General features: G+C 40.1%; 1 protein-coding gene across 1 annotated transcript in view; it reads left to right on the forward strand.

Annotated features, from left to right (window-relative positions):
* The window catches only part of ROR2 (receptor tyrosine kinase like orphan receptor 2), a 153,021-nt gene that overhangs the window by 122,470 nt on the left and 11,381 nt on the right, over nucleotides 1-19,170 (forward strand). The window contains exon 5 of the mRNA XM_065656244.1: nucleotides 18,445-18,572. Within this exon, the coding sequence (XP_065512316.1) occupies nucleotides 18,445-18,572 (128 nt within the window). The remainder of the gene's footprint in view (nucleotides 1-18,444; nucleotides 18,573-19,170) is intronic.

Raw genomic sequence — 19,170 nt, forward strand, 5'->3', positions numbered from 1 at the left:
TAGTAGGGCTCATAAGTATACCGTGTCACAAATAATATATTACTGAAAATTATACTCTGGTCTGTCCAGAGCTGTAGAGTACACTCAGAAGGTGGTGACCCTCTGTCTTGTAACGGAAACTGCAGAATTTTTATCCTAATACTACTTTTGTGTTTCAAAACATATAATTCTTCTCATGAAAAATCCAGAATATGTGTAAGTCAAGGCAGAGTTAAAAGAGCAGTGGAAGTACTGGTTCGGGTTGCTTTGCATCATGCCAGATCCCAGCTTCTTGCCACACTACATTATTTCTTTAGCTTTAATCTTCCATTTAAATATTTTCTGATTACTAGTAAATAAATAATGAACAATCTAATGCATTTTATATTATTTAGTGATAGAAAATAGAAATTCAATATGTGCTTACAAAATTGGCTAATTTTAAAAACCAGATGTGTATTTAAACTAATGCGCATAGCATCTCGGAGTAGACACAAGTGTTTTTATTCCTGCAACTTGTTATCTGGGGAAAATCTTGTAAGTGGTGTTTTTTTCCTTTCTATGAAAGGAAGGGAGGAACAGAGGAAAGAAACTAACAGGGAATACAGGGGGGGAAAAAAAAAAAGTAATAGTTTGTTTCAGTTTGTTATGCTCACTAATCTATATTGTTCAGAAACCCACCAAAACCAAAGGGAAGCCAAGTATATACATACAAAGGTGATTAAAGGTAATTAAAAGTAGGCCTCCAGGAAAGCTTTAGCTTCTTTGTGCTACTGAATAAATCAAATGGTCCTGAGACATACAGTGTAATACACCTATTTTGCACTGCTTTACTGAGACAAACTGGCTGCAAAGACAAGAAGGCAGCCCTATGGGACTTGCCTGCTGTTGGGCAAGGCTTCCAAATATCTTAGGAAGAAGAAGCAGTTAGTTACACTTCTGTCTGCTTTTACGGTTAAGCTAACTTAGGGTTAAACGTGAGAAGACACCTTCCCACTTGTGATTAGCAGTACTGACAAGATACTTTTAAATGCGTTGGATCAAGCAGCATAATGACTGTAATGCTTACTGCCTTGCATTTATGTAGGAAGCTCCAGCATGCAGTACACTGAAGCACACAAACACTTCCTTTCCTAAGAGTTCTGCTTTCCAAAATACAGAAATTTAGCTTATAGGTGGATATTAAAGGAAGTTGATGGCTTCTGTACGGGAGAATTTACCCACAGCCCATGTTCTGGGAAAGCCTGCTTCCTACCTTTCAGACTGATGGTTAGGTTTTTGATAGCCTGCAGGGTATCACATTAGGCAAGCTGTAAGGTGCAACTCTGAGATGCCCAGTATATGGCAAAGAGCCAAATACAGCTCTGACTTTGTAAATACATGACCCCAACATGCCCTCTTCCAGCAAATTCCAGATCAGCAGCAGGTGCTTAGGAATGGGCAGCTCAGAGAAACAATTTGTGTTAAACAACCAAAGAAGCTGCAAGCCAAATAAGACATTTGTTAATCTGTTTAAGGATATATGTAAATTGATATTCAAAGTAGTAATGGCCCTTGGGCTTTTGGCAAGTAGCTACTGCAGCTGTTGGACATCCCTGATATAACCAGCGATCTTTAGTTAGTTTTGATTTTACATCCTCCTTCTCTCCCTTCCCTTCTCTCCTTCCTTCAGTAGCTTAAATGGCTTTCAAAGTATTTATTGTATGTCCTACAAAAGGATAGTTATATGTCCGTGAGACTTCCTGTCAGCATTTGTTGCCACATTGAGTTTAATTCGATTTCCTTAGGATGCTGAATAGCCTCTAAGTGCATACAAGGAAAGGGTGAATGTTGTAGTTAGGCACAAAGATAAAGGAACACTATTCTAATGACAAGTAGGTAATTTAACAAAATGAGCTAATGTTGCAACACCACACCATAAATCACCCTTTCAATTTTTATGGCTTTTGGTTAATTTTTGCCTGCTCTTATATTATTTTTTTCTCCATTTCAGTCTGAAAGAGACAAACAAACTATAGATATAACTAATTTAGTGCACTTAAGAAAAAGTGAAACAGATGGTACAATCTGGTAAAATTTGAACATTTCCATTCAAAACTAAATACTAGTAAGAATGACAGAAGGGATTGGTTTTTTTTTAAAAAAAGGTAGAAAGAAAGTGTACTAAGGAAATCTGCTCTTTTAAATTAGTACTGCTCTGTTAAGTCTAAAATCTGAAGTATTTCAGGTAATACTACTCTAAAAATAAAGTTGCAAGAAGCACATCTCATCAGCAGTCTCTGTGCTCCTCAAAAAGATCAGTCATAAGTGTCTCATTTCTCATTTTTTTTCAATCTGATAATAACACCAAAGAGGTTAACAATTGCTGGGGGAAGTCCCGTGGGCAAGGCTGCTTGAAGGTAAAGGGGCCCAAGATAGTTGGTTAACATTCAGGGACTGCTTCTACCAAGCCCAAGATCAGAGTATCCCGATACATAGGGAGTCAAGGAAGCGAGCCAGGAGACCTGTGCGGTTAAACAGGGAACTGCTGGGTAAGCTCAAGTGGAAGAGGAGAGTTTACAAATCATGGAAGGAGGGGCTGGCCACTTGGGAAGAATATAAGGCTGTTGTCAGAGAATGTAGGGAGGCAACTAGGAAAGCTAAGGCCTCCTTAGAGTTAAACCTGGCGAGAGGGGTCAAGGACAACAGGAAGAGCTTCTTCAAATACATGGCAGATAAAACTAACACCAGAGGCAATGTAGGCCCACTGATGAATGGGGTGGGTGCCCTGGTGACAGAAGATACAGAGAAGGCAGAGTTACTGAATGCCTTCTTTGTCTCTGTCTACTCTGCCGGAGGCTGTCCTGAGGAGCCCCGTACCCCTGAGGCCCCAGAGGAAGGCAGGGCAATGGAGGAGTTTGCCTTGGTTGATGAGGACTGGGTTAGGGAGCAATTAAGCAATCTGGACATCCATACATCCATGGGTCCAGATGGGATGCGCCCGCGGGTGCTGAGGGAGCTGGCTGAAGTCATTGCTGGACCACTCTCCATCATCTTTGCCAAGTCTTGGGAAACGGGAGAGGTGCCTGAGGACTGGAGGAAAGCAAATGTCACTCCGGTCTTCAAAAAGGGCAAGAAGGAGGACCCGGGCAACTATAGACCGGTCAGCCTCACCTCTATACCTGGGAAGGTGATGGAACACCTTATCCTTGGTGCCATCTTAAGACATATCAAGGATAAGAGGGTCATCAGGGACAGTCAACATGGCTTCACCAAGGGGAAGTCGTGCTTAACCAACCTCATAGCCTTTTATTAAGACATAACAAGGTGGATTGACGATGGCAGAGCGGTGGATGTGGTCTACCTTGACTTCAGTAAAGCATCTGACACCGTCTCCCACAGCATCCTCACGGCTAAACTGAGGAAGTGTGGACTGGATGATTGGGTAGTGAGGTGGACTGTGAACTGGCTGAAGGAAAGAAGTCGTGGTCAATGGGGCAGAGTCTAGTTGGAGGCCTGTATCTAGTGGAGTCCCTCAAGGGTCAGTACTGGGACCAGTATTATTCAGTACATTCATCAACGACTTGGATGAGGGAATTGAGTGTACTGTCAGCAAGTTTGCTGATGACACCAAGCTGGGAGGAGTGGTTGACACGCCAGAAGGCTGTGCTGCCATCCAGCGAGATCTGGACAGGCTGGAGAGTTGGGTGGGGAAAACTTTAATGAAATATAACAAGGGAAAATGTAGAGTCTTGCATCTGGGCAGGAACAACCCCAGGTTCCAGTATAGGTTGGGGAATGACCTATTAGAGAGCAGTGTAGGGGAAAGGGACCTGGGGGTCCTGGTGGACAGCAGGATGACCATGAGCCAGCACTGTGCCCTTGTGGCCAAGAAGGCCAATGGCATCCTGGGGTGCATTAGAAGGAGGGTGGTTAGTAGGTCGAGGGAGGTTCTCCTTCCCCTCTACTCTGCCCTGGTGAGACCTCATCTGGAATATTGTGTCCAGTTCTGGGCCCCTCAGTTCAAGAAGGACAGGGAACTGCTGGAGAGAGTCCAGCGCAGGGCCACGAAGATGATGAAGGGAGTGGAGCATCTCCCTTATGAGGAAAGGCTGAGGGAGCTGGGTCTCTTTAGCTTGGAGAAGAGGAGACTGAGGGGTGACCTCATCAATGTTTATAAATATATAAAGGGTGGGTGTCACGAAGATGGAGTCAGGCTCTTCTCAGTGACAACCAACGGTAAGACAAGGGGTAATGGGTTCAAGCTGGAACACAAGAGGTTCCACTTAAATTTGAGAAGAAACTTCTTCTCAATGAGAGTGACGGAACACTGGAACAGGCTGCCCAGGGAGGTTGTGGAGTCTCCTTCTCTGGAGATATCCAAAACCCGCCTGGACGCCTTCCTGTGTAACCTCATCTAGGTGTTCCTGCCCTGGCAGGGGGATTGGACTAGATGATCTTTTGAGGTCCCTTCCAATCCCTAACATTCTGTGATTCTGTAATTCTGCGAGGCACAGGATTACTTCAGGTGGGACACAAACAATATTTGATATATCACAGAAGTTTTGCTTTTATACATATGTGTGCACACATATACACATACTGCCCCCCACGCCCCCAAGTTTTTCTAACAGTTCAATTTGCAGGCCAGAAAGCATGTTTACCCCTGCCTCACCATACTTTCCTTCAGTTTGGAAAATCAGTCTCTTCAGTTCAGCAGGACACTCAGAGCAGGCTGACTTGCATGTAGAAATCCTGATACTTTCATCTGACTCAGTTTTGCAAAATTATCTTGAAAAAACTCTTTTTCTTCCACCTGCCTAATACAAATAAAGTAGTTCCAGATTGCAAAACAGTGAGTAGAGGGGTAAAGTAATAGCATAGCATGGAATGGAATGGAATGGAATGGAATGGAATGGAATGGAATGGAATGGAATAGAATAGAATAGAATAGAATAGAATAGTTCCAGTTGGAAGGGACCTACAATGATCATTTATTCCAACTGCCTGACTGTTTAGGATGGCCTAAAGTTAAACCATACTATGAAGGGCACTGTCCAAATGCCTCCTTTCAAGGCACTGGCAGGTGTGGGGCATCGACCACCTCTCTAGGGAGCCTGCTCCAGTGTCAGACTACACTCTCGGAGAAGAAATGCTTCTGAATGTCAAGTCTGAACTTCTCCTGACACAGCTTTGAACCATTGCCACATGTCCTGCTGCTGTATCCCAGGGATAGGAGCTCAGCACCGGCCTCTCCACGTCCCCTCCCCAGGAAGCTGTAGAGAGCAGTGAGGTCGCCCCTCAGCCTCCTTTTCTCTGAACTAGACAAACCCAGAGCCCTCAGCTGCTCCTCACAGAACGTGCCTTCCAGCCTGTCATGGTTTAACCCCAGCCAGAAATCAAAACTACGAAAACCACTCACTCACCCCCTGCCTCCTCACCCCCAAGTATGGGAGAGAATCTAAAGGGAAGGGAGAAACTTGTGGGTTGAGATAAAAACACTTCAATAAAATAACAAACTAATATTAATATAATACTAATACATAGAAAATAAAAATATAAGTTATGTTCATGCAATTCCCCATGAACTCTGTCAGTGCGGAGCAGTCAGTCCTGGGAAGAGAGCACCCTGATCTTGGGGAGAGGAGACAAAAAGGCAGAAAGTCCCAGAAGCCCCACTGCAAAACAGTGGAACAGCGAAAGGCCAAACTAAAGGAACTCCTGAATGGAACTCAACCAGAACAGAGCTGACCAAATGGGTCTCATGAGGTGGAAAACCTAACTCCCATTAAATACCAAGCATGACACTAATGGCATGGAATATGCTCACTGATCAGCCTGGATGTCAGTCAAGGTCTGCCCCATCCATGCCCCTCTTCCTACCAGCCTCGCACCTGCAGATACAGAGCCCAGAAAGACCTTGGGTCCAGGCAATGGCTAAGATAACAGTAAGCTCTTACATTCTGTTCTCTCTCAAAAAGACTGGAAAGTTACTTGAAGAAAAGTATTGATTCTGTCCTAGATATTATCCTCCTGTTCTCAAACTAAATCCAAACAATGACCAAGCTAGCTATGAAAAAGTTCCCAGCTGCATGAAGAAAATTAAGTCAATTTCAGTCAAACCAGCACAGGGCCCTTCCACCAGCTTTGTTGCCCTCCTCTGGATGCTTTCAAGTACCTTCACATGCTTCTTAATTTGTGGGGCCCAGAACTGCACACAGCACTCAAGGTGGGGCTGCACCAACGCTGAATACAGCAGGATAATAATTTCTTCTGACCAGCTGGTTATGCTGTTGGTGCAGCCCAGGATGCAGTTCACCCTCCTGGCTGCCAGGGCACACACTGCTGACTTGTATTGAGCCCTTCCTGCAGGGCTGCTCTCCAGCCCCTCCTCTCCCAATTTATACCTGTGTCTGGTGTTCCTCCGTCCCAGATGCAGAAGCCATCATTTGTTTTTGTTAAATTTCATGCCATTGGTGATTGCCCAGTGCTCCAATATATCTACATCCCTCTTCAAGGCCTTTTAGTCCCTCAAGACAGTCAACAGCAACTCCCAGTTAAGTATCATCAGCAAACTTACCAACTATGCATCCAACTCCTGCCTCCAGATCATTGATGAAAATATTGACCAGTTTTGGTCCTAGAATTGATCCCTGAGGAACACCACTGGTGACTGGCCACCAGCCGCCTGTAGCCCCATTCGCTACAACCCTGAACACTTGAACCCTGCTGTTCTTCACCCAGCACACCGTATACCTCCCCAAGGACTACATGCAATGTTACGTCCCCAAAACAGAAAGAGTCTGTCTCAGCATCAAGCAGTACAAGAAAATGCAGGGCGTTTCAGAAAGATGGACCCAATTTCAAAGCAGTGTTGCGAATGACAGAGACCAGGGGCTGTTTTTACACTGGGAGAGGCATCTAGTGGTAATCATTTGAAACTCTGTGCACTGCCCTTTCAAGCGGTAAGAGTTTCATTCACCGGTGATTCGTGGTTGCAGAGATACAGTGATTTCAAATTGGGTTCATCTTTTTGAAACATCCTATATTTTTTCACACAGGAACAAATCTTCTATGCTTTCAACAGAAGGAGTGTAGACTGTCTTTTTTTACTCTCTTCTGTAATAGATTACAGTTTATTACATAAAATCATAGAATCATCTAGGTAGGAAAAGGTTATCGAGTCCAACCATAAAATGTTCCACGTTACATGAAAGTGTGTTCTTAACTGTAAGATCTGCTTAACTAAACAGAAATCTGAAACTTAAAGGCATTCTTCTGAGTGCACTGTATTAGCAAAGCTTAAACTGTAGCTGCTTTTTGACTCTGAGCTGCTGTGGTGATATTCCCCATTTATTGTTGGTACCTGCAAGGCAGTGCATTCATACTGGTTTTGGTAGTGAACGTGGAAAAGGCAATCTCAGTGGGTAATGAAGTTTAGCTGCGTATTTTTTATTATTTCAGCATGAGATTGAGGAGAGGAGAGAAAAGCAGAAAAGTAATACAAAATCAATATATCTGAGACTCAGGTGCTCCAGCAAGAATATGCAGTGGGTGATCACTGTACCTTTAAATTCTTGGTCATTCAGACTGATAGATATATCAGCATATACAGGATTTTAGTTTCCAAGCATTAATAACTAAGTACTGAAATGCTAAACTCGGAGAAACATTTGATTCCTAATTGAGTTTTCTAAATGTATTGACTCATGAAGAGTTTATTAATGTTGTGCCTGATTAGATTAATTTACAGAGCTATGGTGCTGGTACAATTGCTACTCACAGCCTGTCAAGCTAATAACACTTGCATAGCATCATGTGTGTGCCAGCCAAAAATAAATTATTACTCTGACTTTGGAATGTGAGCTATTTTGCTTTGCCTGAAATACAATGCAGTATCCACTATTATCTTGTGGGAAGATTTAAAGCAAAAAAAAAAAAAGACATTTAGTCATTACTTGGTTATACATAGGGGAAAAAAAAAGAAGAGAAGCATGTTTGGAAATGTGGTTTGATAAACATTCAGTAAGTGGTTTTAAATCCAAAGGAAGAAAACTAAGGGGAAATTATGTTTGGAAATGTGGTTTGATAAACATTCAGTAAGTGTTTTTAAATCCAAAGGAAGAAAACTAAGGGGAAATTACCATTTGGGATTACATGAGGGCTGGGTGGATACCCAGGAGTCCTAGCAGTTTTGGGTGATTCAGGGTGCTGTGCCCCGAGACTCAAAAAAGGTTAGCTGCAAAGCCAGAGTTTGTTCATTTCTACCCTCTTCCAGTGGCTGAAGCAGAAGAGTGCATGTTTGTTTTTAATTCTTGAGAACTGCAGAGGCTTTGATTGAAACCAGCACAGAATTTCCTGTGCAGAAAAAGCTAATTTTCCTGATTTGGAGAAGACCAACAATCCTATTATGTGGAATTATGATGACACACCAGAATTATTTTGTGAGTTCTGGATTCCTTAGTCATACCACCCAGACCTCAGTCGCTGGAGCCAGCCGACAAGTAGATAGCGCTAATAATAGATGGCTGTCTTCAGTACAGACCAACCCAGAAGAAGAGACGCATACTCTTCTATCACCAGAAAGAAGTTATGAGACATAAAAAATATTAGGTTTTGCTCCAGATTTTAGAGAACCATCTGTGCTCCTGATGGTAGCCCCTTTATGCATCCCTGACGTGCCTCTTCCTCCCACTTCCATGGCCCCTGTCCTGGACCCTCAGCAAACTCCTCATACCATTGCCTCAGTTACCCTCAGGCTCTAGCCCTGACAAGGGTGCTGAGCAGTTTTATTTTCTCACACACGTCTGCAAAGCTTGCTGTAGACGGGGTATCTGGAGAATGTATCAGCTACATTCTTGTGGGCTGGTCTGAGAACGTGAAGATGTAAATGACGTATAGCCTGAACAAATTTGGGTAGTGTTTCATGGGAACAGCAAAAGGTGTGTTGCAGAAAGTCTCAGGTGTGTGCTCGATAGCAAGAGGAGATGATAGCATCATAATCAAATGGCTGCTGCTTTTCCTGGCAGTGGTTTTGGTTTAGGTTTTTTTTTTTTTCTTCTTTTTTTTCTTCCTTTTTTTTTTTTTTTTTTTCCCTGAAGAGAGAAGTGGTAATTTTCTCTGATCTCACTTTTTTGAAACACCTAACCCATTTGTTTTGAAGTAAAAAAAAAAAAAAAAAGCTTTGGACTGTGGAAAATTTCAGCTCAAGTGAGTTCTACAAAGTTAAGAGTGGCTATGAAAACAGCCTCTAACAGTGGGAAGTATTCGCAAACTGTAACTGTCTGCAACATTGCCTAGAATAAGTAGTTCATATTATATCCATAAAAAGAAACAGAGAAGCTAGCATTTCATATTGTTGCTTAGATGTTTTTAAAGAAGTAATTTAGCTGATGCTGGGGTCTTCTGATAAATGAAATGTGCTAATTTTTCCTTAAGACTGGAAAAAAGTACTGTGAAACTGATACCAGCGTTGTATGGTTATAAATAGTTCATGTTTCTGTAGTTTTAATAAAAATATTTTGTGAAAGACTTTGAATATGAACACTTATACGTACATATAATTAGATAACCAATTTATAGCTGATGCTATGATAATTTCTGTCTCTTTTACAAAGATGCTATCAGATGTATAACTTCTGTGTTAGCTGAAATGGAAAAGCCACCTTAGTTTTGTTTAAAAAAAACCAAACCAAACCAAACCAAAATATTTAAAAAAACCCCAAATATACCAGTGCAGTTATTTTCATTTTTTCATGTTTTCAGATACCTTCATAAGTGATCACATTTTTAACAGCATGGTCAGTTTAAACATTCTTAGTTCTGAAACAATTTGTAATTAATAATGACTTTTAATATTTTTTTAAACAAAAATCTCTTAACCTTTTAACATCTACTAAAAAGCTAGGAAGCACTTTGCAGAAAACTTGTATTTCCCACCATTGAATTAAAAACCCAAAACAGAAAGCTTAAGAAAGATTCCACGGGATTTCATTTTTTTTGTTTTAAATTATTCCTTTTTTTTTCTTGTAATGCCCCTACTCTTTGGATTTATATAACTGGCTATTTTTGACTATGCTTTCTTAGTAATTTTTTCTCTCAAGACTATCTGCCTCCTATAATACCTATCGTCCTCGCATATGTATAAAATTCCGTCAATGGATTTTAATGAACTGAACAATAATATAAAATTTCTATTTGTGCATAAAATCTGTGTAGGTAAATCATAATGCATGAATATCTACCTTGAAAACTTTAAGGAATTTAAAAAAATAATAATAATAATTTAAAAAATATATATGTATAATCATGCTCACCCCTGGTGTTTTTTATGGAGTGGGGTGGGGGTTGCTCTAAGCAATGCGGGAGCAGCCAGTGGGCTGGGCCTGGGAAGGGATCCCTATCCCCAGACCGTCCCCCTTGGGGAGGCACAATATCCCTCCCTCCTATGGCATCACACTGAGTGGGATAACTTGCCTTAAATAAAAGAGGTGAGGAAGGAGATTCATAATGATTTCTTTGGTGAGCAAAAACTGAGAGTGCTGTGTGGCCACTTTTGTGATCCCATATGTTGAAATGGGTTTTATGAAGGTTTTGTTTTTCCAGTTCTTCAGTAACCCTGCTTGTAACAGAGATGATTCTGTTAAAAATACCTGACACTCGGCAAAACAGACCAACAGCCTTCCTTGGACTGCCAGCTGACTCATCTGATTTCAAGATTTCATCCCAAAGTGCTGACACCTATGGAAGCAGACAGAGAATTTACAAAAATGTAATTTGAGTAAATTGAAAGGGAGAGTTAGTAGGTAGTAGCAATATTAGATCATATATTTGAAATTACATGTGGTAATCTGAGGATTATGGTGGGTTATATATCCAAGGACAATCCTCTGTTCCTTGCAGAAATTCAGGACCTAGATGTTCTTTGACTGTTTTATCCAGGTTATTGTAGTACGAGCCATCCAGCCACGCATGTCTGTACTGCTGTATGTGATTACTGTACTTGAGAACAGCAACACTTTTTGGTACACTGAAACCTTTTATAAATATATAAAGCAATAATAAATATGTGAATGCCTGTGGTGCTGTCAAACCACAGCAGCATGTAGTGTTATCTAATGGGCATCCAGCCACAGTTTTATATGTTCACTTCTTTCCTACATCTTTGCTAGTGAGGGCTGTGGTTGTTTTTATTTTTGTTTTGTTTTGTTTTGTTATAGGAGTGCCAGAGAATGATTCTGTGAAAGAGAGGCAGGCAATACCATTTTCCACTGATTTTATCCACTTAAATAATTGAACGTTATCTTTTAGTAAGGACACAGCTCAGCTAGGAGTACTGACTCACACTTAAGGCAATGCCTAGTGAGGAAAACAATTTGGTTCATGATTCAGCGAAGATGTATGCTTAAACCCTATTGATGTCCTCCCTCTTTGTTGCACTTAAGTGCTTTTTAAATACCTTGCATTAAAAACATCCTCCTTTCATGGTAATATTAGAATACATGTTTAAAACGTTATTTGGACTATGTTTTAGAGACAGACTTTGAAGCCTGAGTTTTGTGTTTAAAAATACTGATTTATTATCTGTTGTGGAAATAATCGAGGCTAAAAATAAGGTTGTTGTTTACATGTTGCTTTTGACAGACAACTTTTCTCTAGTTTGTCACAAACACTAGGTCCATTAGAAGCTGCATTTTTAGTAGTGACATTTCATTGAATCGCTTTATCTATTACCAGCTTAAAATGGTGTCCCAAATTCTATGATCAACATTGACAAATTCATCACTTAGTAGAACCAGTAGAATAAAGATCAGCTGATATTTTTTATTGATCTTAGACATCGAATCTGGAGTTTTGGTTCACAGTGTACTGATTCAGGAACTAGCAGATAAACATTCAAATCAAATGCTGCATGATTGCTCTGTTCAGTAAATGTGACTTTAAGTACATTTTTTTAGGTATTCTGTTATGTACTACTTTTAAGGTAAAGAGCATAAAAATAAATGCTATTAGTTAATAGTTATCTAAGTCGGATGCTAGACATAAAGGGAATCTTGCTTTTGGGGTAGTTGTTACACTCAGTGAGCATCTGGTAGCAAAATTCATGGGCCATATCCCTAGTGAGTGTACATTGTCATAGGTCCATTGACTTCAACTGAGCTATGACTATTTATACAAATTCCCCTGCCTGTTAGTTTTTGACTTTTAACACTAGACTCCCCTTCTTTTCTGATACTATTTATTACATTCCTTTAGTGTAGGAAATGTTTTTACATCCCTCTTGGATTTTAGTGAAGTCTCTCTTTGAGGTGTTAACTGCTTCGATGGGTATTTTCTGATATCCCAGGAGTGCTGATCTTTAAACGCGGGTGAAGGTGTGCAAACAAATGATTTGATATGCCGGAAAGGTGGGTTATTTGCAGATAAACCTTTGGTCAGAGAGTGAAACTGCTTGTTCAGCACATGGAAAGGCAGGGCAGGAAGCCTGTGCCTTTCTCCCATGATGTAGGTGCAGGGTGCCCCCATTCCGGCAGGGGGCTGATGCAGAGATAAAGCTGTCCCTGCCATCCTTTCGCTTCTTGGCTTCAGTGGGCAGGACACGGACGTGCAGATGTGGAGGTTTTGGTGTTTTATGTTGGTGTTGTGATGTTTAGTTAGTTTGTTTCTTTGGTTTTTTTCCCCTGAGGTTTTCCTGTACGCCTGGGTTTTGGAAACTTTGCTAAAACCTCCAACCCATTTGTGCGTGTTAATGAATTTCTGCATTCTGAAGTTACGGGTGTGTGCTGCTTTGAGTGAAATTTGAGTTAATTTTCTTCATGCAGTTAGAAACTTTTTCATAGCTAGCATGGTAATTGTTTGGATTTAGTTTGAGAACAAGAAGATAACACCCTGCACACAATTAATGTTTCTCTTTAAGTAAATTTCCAGTCTTTTTGAGTTGGAACGAAAAGAATGTAAGAGCTTACTGTTATCTTAGCCATTGTCTGGGAGACCAAGGTCTTCCTGGGCTCTGTATCTGCAGGTGTGAGGCAGCAAGGAAGGGGAGCGCGGATGGGGCAGACCTTGACTGACATCCAGGCAGATCAGTGAGAATATTCTGTGCCATTAGCGCCAGCCTTTGTATTTAATGAGAGCTGGGTTTTCTGGCTAGCAGAGACCCATTGCAATTCTGCTGTGTTCTGTTCGAGTTTTCTATAGTAACATCAATATAAATTCACCATGTTTTTTACAGAAGGCAAATTTTATAGATGTGATGTGACATATGAGGAGGGTAACATGTTTCTCTTCTCTCAGATCTTCCCTGTGACCTGTTTCAGTGGGAGAGAGTGAGCATTTGGAGATGTGAACTCATTTTAGCCGTTGAAAAGTGATCCCCTTGTGAGTTGAGTTCACTCGCTGGCACTATGATATGATACATGTCAAGAGTCAGGGTAACAAATTACAAGGGCTCTAGTGCCAGATTATAAGAGCTCCTGATTTCGAGATGCAGTATAAACGAACCATGAATACCTATGTGTATTAGAAATACAAATTCCTGAGTTTTTTACTGCAGCCCTGTATAATGCCCTTCCCACAAGCCAGAGTGATTTGCCTCTCTTTGATTAAACATAAACCCTTTATTCCTTTAATTCCATGTATTGAATGTCATTTACCTTGTGTGGTTTATGTTTATGAAGTAGCCACACGCCGGGCTAGGTAAACTTATAGTCTGAAATATGATGCCTGTCCTTTTCCCTCTGATCTGACTGTTGATTATAATCATCCTCTTTACACAGCTTCTGCCATCAGTTTTCAAGTTGAAGCTATCTAAAACTCTGAGATTTTCCCACAAGATGAGTGACAGTATACCAAACGTTGTATTTGTCTACTCATAGCAAGTAGGATGACATAAATAATTTGTCCTTTCTTTTGTCTGTCACTGTCTAACTGTAGTTTTCTGTAGTTTTCTGTGCATTTGTCCTTGCTTTGCCGCTCCACTTGTAATAGAATATGAGGATAACTCCTAATATCCTTTCTTAGTATTTAACAGTTTTAAATTAAAAGCTGTTTAATCTCTAGACAATATGAAAGAAGGTCAAAACTTCAGGTTTGTAATTTGTTGTGGGAAAATTTATAGGAAATTTTAACTGCATTTGGTTTGTGGGAAATTGCTGTAATGAAGTTTCTATCATCTTTTTAAAAACTAATATCTGGAATATCCTGTTATATTCTATGAATTGGCTTAGTATTGTTACCTTTGGTAAAGTGTAAGCTGAGGATGTATCCCTCCAAATAACTTCTAAATATATTATTTGAATATATTAAAATAAGCTGTTCTCAAAAATATAATTTTAAATAACAATTTTGTTCATTTTATTACCAGGGTAGATTGGTAGGGTATTATTAAATGAGTTGGGTTTTTTAATGTATTCAATAACAACAGTTTTCCTTTCTGAGACTTCTAAGTTTCTTTTTACAGCTGATGCATAGTGTTGTGTCTCTTCTATTTTCAGGAAAAGAGATTTAATTTACAAGTTTTTGTTGTGTTTGTAAGTTAAGTTTGTGGGATGCAATCAGAAAAAAAAAAGATGTCTTATTAGTAAATAAGTTTCTAGTACTTCTCAACTCTGCTTTCAGAATTCACTTCTTGAACCCTTGCCACAGATTGCTATGTCTTCATATGTTTTCTCTATTTTTCAGCAAAACCACTAAGTCTGTGCTCACTGTGTTTTCACAGGCACCAGACACATCCTAAAAGCTCTCATCAGACTTAATGTGCTTCCCAAGGTGATTTCAGTATTGAACAGAGTTTCCACAGTTACCTTTTATTTACTGGGACTTTTTTGTTTCATATGCCCTCTGGACTGTTCAGCTGTGACAGCTGCATACAATAGGTTGTTACATAGATATCGTGTAGTGTATTGTGCCCAGATGTGTTCTTTCAGCATTTCAGATTTTCCGTCAAGAAAAGCCTCTTTGTTTCCTAGGTATTTTCTTTTTTCTTTGTGTGTGTGTGTGTTTTCTCTGTCACATGTTAAAATGAAAGTATAATAATGCTTAATATGAGAGTGGAGGTGGTGATGTTCAGTATATTTTTGCAGCACATGCAGTACGCCTAGAAATCTCTCCATATACTTCTAGAAGAGGTATCTACCCTATATAAGTCTTGCATGATCTCCATCTAGAGAGGTTCCTATTCATGCATGCTGGGTTTTATTCCTATTCAGAGGCACCTGGTTCTTCCAGTGCTTCTTTCATAGACCCAGATATCCCTGGGAGTTATTATTTCTGTCAGTGGGAGTAGATGCAACTGGCTTTGTACCACTGAACCTGCATCTGTGTCTGTTTAGTCAGATTCTTTACCATTTTATTTCTCAATCCAGACTCTGTTCAAACATCTGATAAGTGGCTGGGAGGAGAGTTCTCTCAGTAGGAGAATATACCTCACCTCCACTCTAATTGAGTGCTGAAAAAATTCATGTTCCAAGTGCACTGTCTTTGAGACTGCCCTCCAGTGAAGGTGCAAAAACAAGGTCAACTCTTAAAAAGTTTCTCACTCTATTTTGTAAAAAAGCGAGTTATTTAAAAACGGAAGAAAATCACTACTGAGAAGAGGTAATGCCATCTTGCAATATTCAGAAAGAAACAATAAAGAACAAAGATTGAAAAGTACCCATGGCAGTTAGCTTGCAAGATTTCTGCAAGTCGAACAAGTTGAACTCTTCTGGATTCCTCTTGTGGAATCAGATTTCTGCTTTTACCAGGGTTCTTGGTCAGAGAACACTTCACAGCTCAAGCAGCAGGAAACTGAAGAGTTAGTATTTCTGCCTATTTTCAGCAGCTTTTAACTCTTGCCCTGATCAGTGACTGAATTGCTGGCATATGGTTTGGAGCACAAATCAAAGCTGCACGTGATTCCAAAGACTCCTGTTTGAACTGAGCATGACGCCACTCCTGTGCTGTTGTATCAGATTGCCCCCAGCTTGCCTTTAGCTGTGGATGTTTTACCACGTGCTGAGTATACATACAGCCGAGGGAAAAAATAATCTGTAAGGAGACTCTAAATTCTGCCACTTCTGCAGCTTTATTGAAACCAACTATTTTCCTATGAAGATTAATGTAATTTTGTCCCCTGGATCACTAGTACTAGTCAAACTGTATTCACCGAGTTGTCTAACCTGACAAAGATGCATGTAGAACAGCCCAGCATGTCAGAGTATCTGACATCAGATCACTGTTTACTTTTTCTTGCATCCATGGTAATGGTCATATCCAGTTTAGTTTAATCAGCAGTTGACTGTAACACTGGAGAGGGGACCATATGTGTGTATATATAGTATCTAAGCTGTATTTAAAAGTTCTTGACAGAAATAAATAAACTGAACTAAGTAAGAGATCACGCTGCTTTTGTCACCAAACCCATGCTGTTTGGAGTGCTATTTTTTATGGATTTTTTTTTCTTTTTGTGTTGGCAAGAGAACCCTGCACTGAGAGCTGAAGCATGAGGTACATTTTCAGTTAGATACATTGCAGACTTTGTTCTGCAGGATGGGGTTATGAATTTTTACCCTTGAGAAAGAGGTCAAATAGGGGTTTCATATTCATTCAGCTCCTTATGGGAATTGCTGACTTCCTATGGAGGTGGTCAAGGATCATAAAACAGACACAGACAAAATGCTTTGATATTTTTGTCCCTTCAGGCATGATGCAATTGTTGGAAAGTTAGAGGTTTTATTATGAGAAGGAGAGATTTTCACTGCAGGGATTAATTGATCCTGAAAGGCTTCTCTGCTTCATCCACCATAATCAAAAACTTACATATCTTTGTGGAAGCAGAACTTGTTTCAGAGTTTGTAGACAAAATGTTACTTTATGAATATTTAACAATCACGCTGTGATAGGAAATAAAGGCCAGATCGGGACAAGAACTGCATGAGACACTTAGCATCACCATGGTTTATTTAGCAGCTGTGTGGTGGATTGGGTCCTGTTAAGTCATTGTCTTTCTGGGAGGAAAGGGAGAGATGCTGCTCGAGTGGTGATCGATGGTTCCACCTTTTGGCTACACTGCATGGACAGTCGTGCCCAACCTGCACGGCCAAAGAGTTTGTACTTTAAAAAAATTGTGGTAACATTTCCCTGAAGCTTTACCAGGGAGACCCAGCAGAGGAATAATGAGAAGAGGTTCCTAAGATAGCATAAGATATTGGAAATAATGGGCTGCACTCAACACTTGTAGGTATTGGGTGATGTGCTCATCATGGCTAGCTGTTGTCAGGCTGTTTTTTGTGCTGATTTGGCCCAGCTGAAGTTATGTGGTTTGACATGTATTCACTGACAGTTTTGTTCTGCTCGTGTGACACACTAAGGACGGGTGAAGTTAGATGTAAGAGAAGTTGAAACATAGGTTACCAAAACATGTATTGATATCCGAGGTAATAAAGTACATAGTGCAGAAGAGTTACTGAAATAATACTTCAAAAATCGCTCATGTTGGAGAGGTATTATACCTCAGACTTTTGAACTGTTTAGTTACAAAAGCTGATTAAGCTTTTGGATGTCCTAAGATTACTGTAGAGCCATGGTTTTCTAGATGAGGTTTTATGCCTTTCTGGCCCCTCATGCAGTGAATGACACATTGTGAATCCATCAGGCTAGTGAATCCTAGCACAGAGGCTGTGCCATGCCAGAGGAAATGCACGGCATGCTGGATATTAACTCTGACATTGCTCTCACTCTGAAGTCCCTTTTCAGTACTCAGACAGTTACGATCTACAGACCAGCTCTGTATTATTTACTGGGGCTTTGGGGATGATGTGTTGAACCACTGAGCCTTTAGACTAGTGCTTTTATGCCAAAATATTTATGTTGATGTAAGGGAGTAAAATTTGGCCCCAGACCTCACTGAATTGAAAAATGTATTAAAATATACGTTGGAAAAGGAATTTGGCACTGACTCTGACTAGAGAGAATAGGAAAAGAAGTTAGAACCTTGATTACTTTTTATTCTGTTTACCTGATTCAGAGTTCAAAATTATTTCGTGTTTTAATTAAAGCTTGGCAAGGTCTCTTCTGCTGTTCACTACAGGAAATGAAGAAAGGGAGGGAGAGGTGGGAGAAGAGAACCAACTGTTTGCCTAATTGTACTGGGTCCAGCTAGATGCCAAAAATGCTTGGAGACATGTAACATGATCTATGTTGCTGTCTCAGTCTAACGGCTTTTTAATAGATTAATCTGTCAAATACCATTACTATTAGCATATGATTTTTAAATTAATCTTGGGTTTTGATTTACTTCTTTCTGTAATGAACTATTTACAGGGTGCCTCATTAATACTTCTAAGGTAGTGTAGAGATAATTGGAGGAGAAAGCTGCACCTGGGGAATGGAACAATTTCAGATTTACAGTCTTTCAGGGTTTTCTCCTTTTATAAGAATATATTTTGTTAAAAAATCATTTGGAATAGCTAGACATCTGCTTATAAAATCCTAACATGTCTTTTGCAGAGAAGATTACCATGAAGATGGATTCTGTCAGCCATACAGGGGAATTGCATGTGCACGAATCATTGGAAACAGGACCATTTATGTGGACTCCCTCCAGATGCAAGGGGAAATTGAAAACCGAATTACTGGTAAGCTTATATATCTCTGTAGGAGGCAAAAAATATTTGTGAAAGTATCCAACTGAGGCATAAATAGTGCTATCATCCTTTTCAGTTTTATCGGTCAACAACTAAGACATCCTTGTATTAAGGTTTAGAGGAGGTGAGCCAGTTTCCCATCTGTGAAGTCAGCAAAATTTGGAGTAAGGAGGAACAGTATCTGCAGTCATGCGTAGAAGCTTTTTATGTGTCCCGAAGTAAAGTGTCAGAGCACTGAGTTTTTAACAGTTTATAGTTTATACTTAGGCTTTTTTGCATGATGGATTCAAATAGAAGATGTAAAACGAAAACAAAAAACCAAAACCCAAACAATTTGTGATGTAATAAAACAATACTGGTTTTTGATTTTCTTGAAAAATGTGTGATGGCTTTTCCCCTCGGTTTCCTCCCCTATTCCATAATCTCAGCAGAGTCTGGATTTCGTGTTGATTTATGTAAAACAAGAGTCGACATCGCTGTGCTCTGCTGCTGCTGATTCGTTCCCTGACCATCATTTTGCTACAAAGTCACAAACATGCATCCAGAATCTTAATTTTAATGGTCTGTACATCAACATGAATTTTCTTCA

The sequence above is a fragment of the Caloenas nicobarica genome, chromosome Z (assembly GCF_036013445.1).
Source record: "Caloenas nicobarica isolate bCalNic1 chromosome Z, bCalNic1.hap1, whole genome shotgun sequence".
In the NCBI taxonomy this organism is placed as follows: Eukaryota; Metazoa; Chordata; class Aves; order Columbiformes; family Columbidae; genus Caloenas; species Caloenas nicobarica.